This window comes from Oncorhynchus mykiss, chromosome 29, assembly GCF_057628025.1.
Source record: "Oncorhynchus mykiss isolate SJ-2025 chromosome 29, ASM5762802v1, whole genome shotgun sequence".
Taxonomy (NCBI): domain Eukaryota; kingdom Metazoa; phylum Chordata; class Actinopteri; order Salmoniformes; family Salmonidae; genus Oncorhynchus; species Oncorhynchus mykiss.
Genome location: NC_143050.1, coordinates 28,929,465 through 28,938,792, shown reverse-complemented (window position 1 = coordinate 28,938,792; position 9,328 = coordinate 28,929,465). Strand labels below are relative to the sequence as shown.

The following is a 9,328-nucleotide window of genomic DNA, read 5'->3' as shown; positions in this document are numbered from 1 at the left end:
TGTAGTTATGCCATTTTAAGAGTAAAACAATCTGCCATGGATCATACCATATACAGCTTGGAATGACCAGTCATTGCATTGTAGACCTAGACTTCAGCAAGCTGATTCTATTGTAAGTCACAGGCACGTTGTAGCCGACTGACTCTTAACTGTCAATACCTTCAAGTCTGCAGTTCTATTTATACATCTCTCCCAGAGTTGTTGTGTACATGCATTTGTAGCACTATGGTCACGTGGAATGTTAAAAGAAGGATTCTGTGCACTGCAGAAAGGTTTGGAGTCACTGGGTTCAGATCTGCTGCATTGGTCTTAGATTTGGGGACACCTATCAAGAAACACAAACAGTGATCAGAGTTGAGTCATTATAATGGAAGCACAGAACATTCAGTGTTGAGTTAATGAGTCAGTAGTTATTCCATGATTCATCTGAGCTATGATGGGTTTGTCAAACTCACAGCCAAGTCTGTGCCAGTGCAAGCTCTGATGTCATCAGGAGTAAGCCCCTCCCAGATCTCTATGAGAGTGAGGCCCCTGGCCTTGTCAACATCAAAAACTGCCTGAGGGAGTGAGGAGTGTAAGCCACTGCATACAGGGAGAGGAGATTGACACTGCCTGCAGCTGATAAGCCTAACTTTATTTAAAAAGCTCACCTTTTCAGTGATGATCCTATCCACACACTGCTTCCCGGTCAGTGGGAGAGTACAACTCTCCAGGATTTTGTGTTTGTCCCCCTTAAGTTTGTAAGGAGAAAATGTTTACTACAGGGTACACTCCTATAGTGTAGTAAGGTCTAAAACCATATGTATGAAGCACCAGAGGTAGTGTCATTTTGTACCTTAGCAGAATGCTCCATGGTCACCACCACTTTGGTTCCTGCACTTGCCACTAGGTCCATAGCCCCTCCCATTCCTTTCACCATCTTTCCCTTTGGAGGTCAATGAAGAGAGCATACACATGTTGAAACATTATATACACGTATTCCTACGATCGGTCAGGGTGAGAGACATGATCATACCGGGATCATCCAGTTGGCCAGGTCCCCATACTTAGACACCTGCATGGCCCCCAACATGGTCAGGTCAATGTGGCCACTGAAAGTAGAGGTGGTTCATGTTACCTTCAGCTACTCCAAAGGAAAAAGTGATACTAAGGTTAGTGGAGCTAAAGATCGGGGAGTACAGTAGGTGGTTTGAGCACTCACCCCCTGATCATAGCAAATGATTCATCACTGGAGAAAAACGCGGCTCCAGGAACCACAGTTACAACCTCTTTACCTAAATAACACAAACAGAGACTGGGTAGGAGGGTAAAGGCCAGGAAAGATGTTCCAAGAAAGCTTTGATTTGAGGATAGCATGTCCAACCAAAGATTTTCTACAACTTTGTAGGTGTAGTGTTGACGTATGTGCTTGCTGTACGTACCTGCATTGATAAGGTCTGGGTCTACCTCACTTTCGGTGGGATAAGGACCCTTTTTATAATACACAAACAAAATGAAACAGACACACACACAGGGCTTTGTCAAAGAGAGGGTGCCCACTTTCCTGAATGCACTTTCTACTTGTATCTGTAAATCTAACAGTTTAATATGGCTCACCAGGCCCAGAAGTCCATTCTCACTCTGTAGGTGCACAGTGATGTCAGAGTTGATGAAGTTGCTGGCCAGCATGGGGATCCCAATACCAAGGTTTGCTTAAGATGCTGTAGTCAAGGGACCTATTAATAACCAATCACATCCACCACGTCTACATATTATTACATCTTCATTAGTAGACTACCAAACATGCTAACTGCCTGGTACTTTACTCCACGTTTTTTCAAAGGTCCAACACACCAGCTTCTCGTTAGTATAGTGGTGAGTATCCCCGCCTGTCACGCGGGAGACCGGGGTTCAATTCCCCAATGGGGAGAAAGGACTGTTTTTTTTTAGTGTGAACAATGTAGCTGAGCCCACAAAGTGAAAAATATGCTTGGAGATAAAGCTTTATGATACGATTTCCAGCCTTATCTCAGTATTCCAAGGCATTGGTTGTTCAGTGGTAGAATTCTCGCCTGCAACGCGGGAGGCCCGGGTTCGATTCCCGGCCAATGCAGGATGTTTTGAACATGTAATTTCGAGAAGTATGCAAACCCCTGAGGAACAAATCTGTGTTCGATTGCCAAGCCAACAGAAATCTCTGGTCTTTTTTGATGCTAGTGGTTGAATTAATTTAGGATCTATCGCATTTTACAACTGTTCCAGACTATCTTTGGAATATTTATTTCTCACACAGAATAGGTCAACATTTGTACTATGGGGGATAGTCAATTGACATAGGCTAGTGCTTTTGCTGTTAGTTAGGCCTACCCATCTTGTTGGCTGCCGAAAAGTAAATGTGGACAGTTATTCCAATATGAATCTCAGAATTGGATAAGGACGTGCACAGTTGCGTCCCCGATGTGTCTGTCTTCACTTGTAGCCTGAATGAAAGACCCGATCAGTGATGGAGAGCCATGTGAGTGAGAGGTGCTTCGGAGCATGCAGCACTCAGGGAGAAGGGCACAACGGCCACTGGCCACAAAAGGCATGGATTTTTTTAGGATGCATTACGGCCACAAAGGGGATGACGCCGGGAAATTCAAGGCATCGTCAAATTGTGAATGAGAGACTGAAGTGTGAACAGCCTGCGCAAATAAACAGAGCAGAGGTCATGAGCTCATGTCTTTCTAAATTAAGCATATAGATAGCTATTTCTTTGTTAACCGCTCAACACAGAATAGCCGCATGTGCACACTCCCTGGAAATCATTTGGAGAAAATATCCTTTCAATGTAATCCAGCTATGTTCAATTGTATTCTTCATACTATAAAATAATGCCATGGAATTCTAAGCCAATCTTGTCTGCTAAATGAACTAGCGTAGCCCACAGCCATATGGAATAGCCAGATCAGGACCTGCCATAAGGACAACTCAGAGTATACTATTCTGTTCTTCTGAAAAAGACCACATTTTCTTCATATCATGTTTCTTTAGAACTGTCTAAAATAAAGAATGGATTTATTGTGAAGGTATAGGCTATATTACATGGCTTTATTAGACTTTTTCCAAATGTAGATGTTCCAAAGGTCTGCATCAGTGGCTTGTAGGCTGTGTGCAAGCCAGGAGATGCTAAATGTGTTTGTTAATTAACTGTCAATTACCGTGAGACCGACCATTTATTTGCTTGACAATTACCGTCTGAGGAAATTTTGTGACTGCCATAGCCCTATATGTACCTCACGTTTCAATATCAATCCACACTGTTCCCTCCGGCCCTGATCCTGTGTAAAGGATACCATACATCCCATCCTGGAACTCCAGTGCTGCCCTCCTGATGATCCTCTCTCGGAGCAGGTCTGCCTTCCGCTTGGGTTTGAGTGTCTCCATAGATCCTTTCTGGACCGTTCTCTTCTGCACAGTGAACAGGGATTATTGCCAATCAATAGTACAGAGAAAACAACCGATTCCACGTTACCTGCCACCAACAGACTGACAGACACAGACAGGCAGGCTTACCTCTATCCTCTTCTCATAGACTGCCCCCTTCACAATCCTGTCAACATAGATGCTGGGGACATGGATATCTTCTGGAGCAAAGGTCCCCACATCTACAATCTCTTCTACCTAAGACAGTAGTAACCGAAGACCCAGTTGGGGTTTAAAAGTCTGGGGTAAGGTTCAGTAAACTCTTAGGCCACACATTATAGTTGAACAAACTGTTAATTGAAACTGGTTCATTGACATGCTAACCTCCACTACGGTGACTTTAGCTGCTTTACACATGGGCTGGTTGAAGTTCCGTGCTGTTTTTCTATAGAAAGACAAAGACAGTATCATGAACTGTTTATTGTATGCTGATATGCTAAGTAGAGTCAGTGCATTAACTATATAATCATTCACAGTGACAGTCGTTGTCCGTTGTAATTGATTTTGAATGTTAGCACTAGCAGTGGCGCAACATCATGCTAGGAAATGTTGACCTCTTGTGGAGTTTGAATATAACACGTTCTTATGATTGTTGTTGAAAAAAATCAGCCAACCCCACCTGAACACAATGTTACCGGCTCGATCAGCTTTCCAGGCCTTGATCAAAGCAAAGTCCCCTGTGATGGCTCTCTCCATGACATAGTGGATGCCATTGAACTCCCTCACCTGTGAGATAATGACATCACATGTCAGGGTCAGGAGTAAAAGCTGAGCTGACCCCATAGTGTCCACCTCTCTCTCTCTAATATTACCGGGTCTTTTTTGGAAGAAAAAAAAAAACAATTATTCTGGGTAAATAAAGGTTCAATATGAATATATGTGTGTGTTTTTGCATACCTCTCTCTTCTTGCTAGCGATGGCCACACTGCCGTCTGTGTTGTATTTGATGGGTGAGCCTCCCTCCTGGATCAGTGTGCCATACCCAGTGGGCGTGAAGAAGGCAGGGACCCCAGCACCGCCGGCACGTACCCTCTCTGCCAGGGTACCCTTCAGTAGATGTATGGTATAAGAAAGTCATAACACGATCTAACACGTAGGCTATAACAAGATACAAAAATGTTAGAACAAACTTGTTATAGCGAGAATGACAGGCAAATCCATTTTTCATTACAAACCAGATGGAGAAAATACATTAGAGTCTAACCTGAGGCGTTAGCTCCACCTCCAGTTCCCCTGAAAGGTACTGTCTCTCAAACTCTGCATTCTCCCCAACGTAGGAGGAAATCATCCGCTTGATCTGCTTGGTCCTCAGCAGCAGACCAAGACCAAAATTATCCACACTGCACACCCACGAGAGATTTATCCACACGAGAATCACAAACACATTTCTATCTTGCTTAGATACATACAACACATGCACAAAAACAAATATACTCAAAGGCACTCGCACACACACTCATTTTGTAGTAGCCTAATTACCCAGCGTTGTTGCTGACTGCTGTGATACCTTTCACTCCAGTCTTCAATAAACTCCCAATCAGATTCTCGGGTATTCCACACAAACCAAACCCTGGAAAACATTCAGAAGAAAACATTAAACTCTGAATTATCCTATACATTACCCAAACTAATGTACAAGCGCAAACATGGAATGTTAATGATTAGCGCTTAAACAAATATGACATATTGTTTTCCCAGAAGCAGAAGGTATTTATGAGGTTTGAAACGCAAAATGTTTGAATTTGACTAAAGCTTAACTATGTGATGAAAAAGGCCTGAGAGTAGGTACAGTATGCTACCTCCGACTAGTAGAGTGGAGTCATCTGGGATGTCTTTCACTGCCTCTGTGGGGTCGGTAAAGAAGCGGGCATCCCTGGGGCAGGAGGTGGAGAAGCAACAGCCACACACCCGAGGGTGAGGAACACACTGAAATAGCCACATGACAATTTGGACAAGGACATCACAGTAAACCTGGATTTTTACCAGTGAATCAATAGAGTTCAATCCACCTCAATGAAATTGATACAAATTTGCATGTTGTTATTTCGTGCTTCCATTTTGTCAGGGGAGAAAGGTATGTTAGAGTTGTGTCAAAAATGGTTAATTCAAAGTGATTCATGTAGCACTGTTTCTGGTTTCTCTCATGGACTAGGATTCATTCTAGAATAAAAACTTGTAAAAAATCTTGTAGGTTTCCTACTTGATTTATTCTAATGCTCTCCACTTAGACAGTTCTCATCCATAAGAACTCTGAGTGACCCATCCACAGTATTATAGCACTCAAATCAAGTTTATTTGTCACGTGCGGAGAATACAACAGGTGTAGACCTTACAGTGAAATGCTTACTTACAGGCTCTAACCAATAGTGAGAAAAAAAAGGTGTGTGTGTGTGTAGGTAAGTAAAGTAAAGAAAGAAAAAAAGATAAATAAAACACTCCCACATACAGTGCATTCGGAAAGTATTCAGACCCCTTGACTTTTTACGTTACAGCCTTATTCTAAAATGGATTAAAGTCCTATAGGTGCCTTTAGGAAAACTCCAAGCGGGCTGTCATGAGCTTTTTACTGAGAAATGTTTTTTGTCTGGCCACTCTACCATAAAGGCCTGATTGATGGAGTGCTTGAGAAATGGTTGTCCTTCTGGAAGGTTCTCCCATCTCCACAGAGGAACTCTGGAGCTCTGTCAGAGTGACCATCGGATTCTTGGTCACCTCCCTGACCAAGGCCCTTCTCCCGATTGCTCAGGTTGGCCGGGCAGCCAGCTCTAGGAAGAGTATTGGTGGTTCCAAACTTCTTCCATTAAGAATGATGTAGGCCACTGTGTTCTTGGGGACCTTCAATGCTGCATAAATGTTTTGGTACCCTTCCCCAGATCTGTGCCTCGACACAATTCTGTCTCGGAGCTCTACGGACAATTCCTTTGACCTCATGGCTTGGTTTTTCCTCCGACATACACTGTCAACTGTGGGACCTTATATAGACAGGTGTGTGCCTTTCCAATTGTATTTTTTTAATTTAATATTTAACCTTTATTGAACTAGAAAAGGCTGTTAAGAACACATTGTTATTTACAATGAAGGCCTACCAAAAGGCAAATGCCTCCTGCGGGGACTGGGGCCTGGGATTAAAAATAAAAAATACAAATAAATATAGGACAAAACACACATAACAACGAGACCACACAGCACTACATGAAGAGAGAACTAAGACAACAACATAGCAAGGCAGCAACACATGACGACACAGCATGGTAGCAACACAACATGGTAGCAACACAACATGGTAGCAACACAACATGGTAGCAACACAACATAACAACATGGTAGCAACACAACATGGTAGCAACACAACATGGTAGCAACACAGCATGGTAGCAACACAACATAACAACATGGTAGCAACACAACATGGTAGCAGCACAAAACATGGTACAAACATTATTGGACACAGCCAACAGCACAAAGGGCAATAAGGTAGAGACAATACATCACACAAAGCAGCCACAACGGTCAGTAAGAGTGTCCATGATTGAGTCTTTGAATGTAGAGATTGAGATAACTGTCCAGTTTGAGTGTTTGTTGCAGCTCGTTCCAGTCGCTAGCTGGGAAAAAAATCTAATGTGCAACAATTTCTAAAAACCTGTTTTCACTTTGTCATTATGGGGTATTGATGACGGGGAAAACAATATTTAATCAATTTTAGAATAAGGCTGTAAGGTAACCAAATGTGGAAAAAGGGAAGGGGTCCGAAATCTTTCCATATGTAACAAGAATAAAACATTTGAGGTTCAGAACAGATACCCTTGTGAGGTTCCTAACAGTTCCATACCATTAAACAGTATCAATAGTCACAATTTAACACACAATCGTTACATTGTATATGGAGCAATACAATACTAGCTTGATATACTGGATTAATAAACAACATTTTACCTAATGTTCAGGTTTATTATACACATAACACAATTTGTGGTAAAATTATAAAGTTGTTCCTACCTTGCCATACTGCATAGACAGTACTCCTTTTTGTCTTCTCACTGAAGATATATTTCTATGAAATTGCTCTGATTTTGACAGAATTCTGAAGGACGCCATTTTCGGAATCGGTCTGTCAGTCTTTCAGAAAACTGAGTGTTGGAGGTTTGCAGTACAGGTCATTCCCCCTGGGCCCAGTCAACAATCAGGCCAGGAGGGGTGGGGGCATCCCTGGAGTGACTGAGAAATTGACCAATTAAAAGTGATACTGCTTATTAGTACCATACTGACCAAAAGTTTTAAATGTAGGCTTTCAAAGCACCTCGTGAAAGGGTAAGTCCCCGTTTCCCCCACATTCAAGTGAAAACCTAAAAAAGCATGAGACCAGGTAGCATAATCACAGGATCAACATGGAAGACCACATTTTGAGAAGAATTTCAAGCTTTGAATTCCAAACTTTGTTAGAGAGAGAGACTGTCTATTTATAAGAGCATGTGCATGGAGGGTTTTCACGTCCTGACCATAGAAAGCCTTTATTTTCTATGGTAGAGTAGGTCAGGGCATGACTAGGGGTTTAGTCTAGTTTATATTTTCTATGTGGGGTTCTAGTTTGTATTTTCTATGTTGGTGTATTGGTATGATTCCCAATTAGAGGCAGCTGGCTATCGTTGTCTCTAGTGGGAGATAATATTTAAGTAGCATTTTTTCCACCTGTGTGTTATGGGATATTGTTTGGAGCACTTTGCACCTCTGTAGTCACGGTTTGTTTATTGTTTTGTTAAGTTTCACTATTATTAAAGCATGTGGAACTCTACATTCGCTGCGCCTTGGTCCGACCATTATTACGAACATTGTGACAAGGGTAGGGAGTCTCACTTGACAGACTTCAGAGAATGAGTTGAGTCAGGGGCTCACATGCCAAACACTCTCTCTAGAGCCAATGAGATAATGACTCTGAACAGTGGGGGCAGATTTGTAAAGGAATACATCTTTAGACCCTATCTTTTAGATAATAGAACCTCTCCCAGGGCTGAGTGCCATGAGAGGAGAATGTATTCCATCTACCGTAATTTGAGTAACCTAGACATAGACTTACCACAGCTGCTGTGATTTGTTTGGTGAAGGGAAAAAAGTCAAAAACATATGTTACTTTCAATAACATAATCCCTCAACCAACCAACCAACCAACATAGAAAAACATGGAAACCATTTCAAGTTGTATGAACAAAATACACATGGTATACACTTCCTGCTAAATGTTTGTCTTGCAGTTGTGAGTGCACTTCAGTGTGCCGGCTATGTCCACTCTAGTAGGTGAGACTGGAGGTTCAAAAATATGGACTCATCAACTCCTTATAACCTAACATTGAATAGGTGAAAGTGAGTATTCCACTTCATTGAACTCTTCAATCCATACTGCGAGGAAAATATAAATGGAAATAGGGTCCTAAATCAATGGATGGGCCTTACATGCCCCATAGCCACCACATGTGCGTCTGTGAGAGCGGACATTGAAGAGGTCGTAGACTACTTACAGATGAACAAGAAAAACAACTTGCACAATCTCGAAAGGCGGTTCCGTAAAATAATTCAGGACAATTGTCAACGGGTGTAAATTATGACAAAGGTTTCTTTTCACGACTGAACTGTAGGGTATGTAATTTTTGTGCGTAAAATGCGTAAACAACTTCTCCGAAATTGTGGTCTTGCCTGTTATGTTAAATATTTACCAGCTGGTGGCGCTTTCACGATGCCACAGAGTGGTGGATTCAATTATGCTGAGCCGCGGGGCACCCGTTTATGGACCGGATTAATGCAGGATTTTGTAGGGAGCCGTAGTCTGAAAAAAAGTACAGCTATAGTAAAAATATATATTATTTTACTGCAACCAACCACAGGAGCCTGCTCA

The 9,328-nt window shown here is 42.2% G+C and overlaps 1 protein-coding gene and 1 non-coding gene across 3 annotated transcripts; one reads left to right on the top strand and one right to left on the bottom strand.

Annotated features, from left to right (window-relative positions):
* LOC110509755 (succinyl-CoA:3-ketoacid coenzyme A transferase 1, mitochondrial) lies at positions 1–9,147 on the bottom strand. 2 transcript variants are annotated; one of them, XM_021590840.3, is made up of 18 exons: positions 8,955–9,147; positions 7,441–7,659; positions 5,244–5,370; positions 4,924–5,014; positions 4,649–4,784; positions 4,342–4,491; positions 4,064–4,170; positions 3,769–3,829; positions 3,535–3,642; positions 3,315–3,429; positions 1,597–1,691; positions 1,422–1,470; positions 1,202–1,274; positions 1,016–1,091; positions 836–925; positions 651–731; positions 456–557; positions 1–325 (listed from the first exon to the last, which is right to left on the bottom strand). In XM_021590840.3, exons 2-18 carry the CDS (start codon positions 7,537–7,539, stop codon positions 290–292), a joined length of 1,596 nt encoding a protein of 531 aa, XP_021446515.1. In that variant the 5' UTR covers positions 7,540–7,659; positions 8,955–9,147; the 3' UTR covers positions 1–289. The 2 variants fall into 2 exon arrangements, with proteins under 2 accessions (XP_021446515.1, XP_021446514.1); XM_021590839.3 differs by having other exon boundaries at positions 1,422–1,515; positions 8,955–9,136.
* trnac-gca (transfer RNA cysteine (anticodon GCA)) lies at positions 2,022–2,092 on the top strand. Its single transcript has one exon. It is a non-coding gene; the product is annotated as a tRNA-Cys (tRNA).
* Positions 9,148–9,328: the final 181 nt, after the last annotated feature.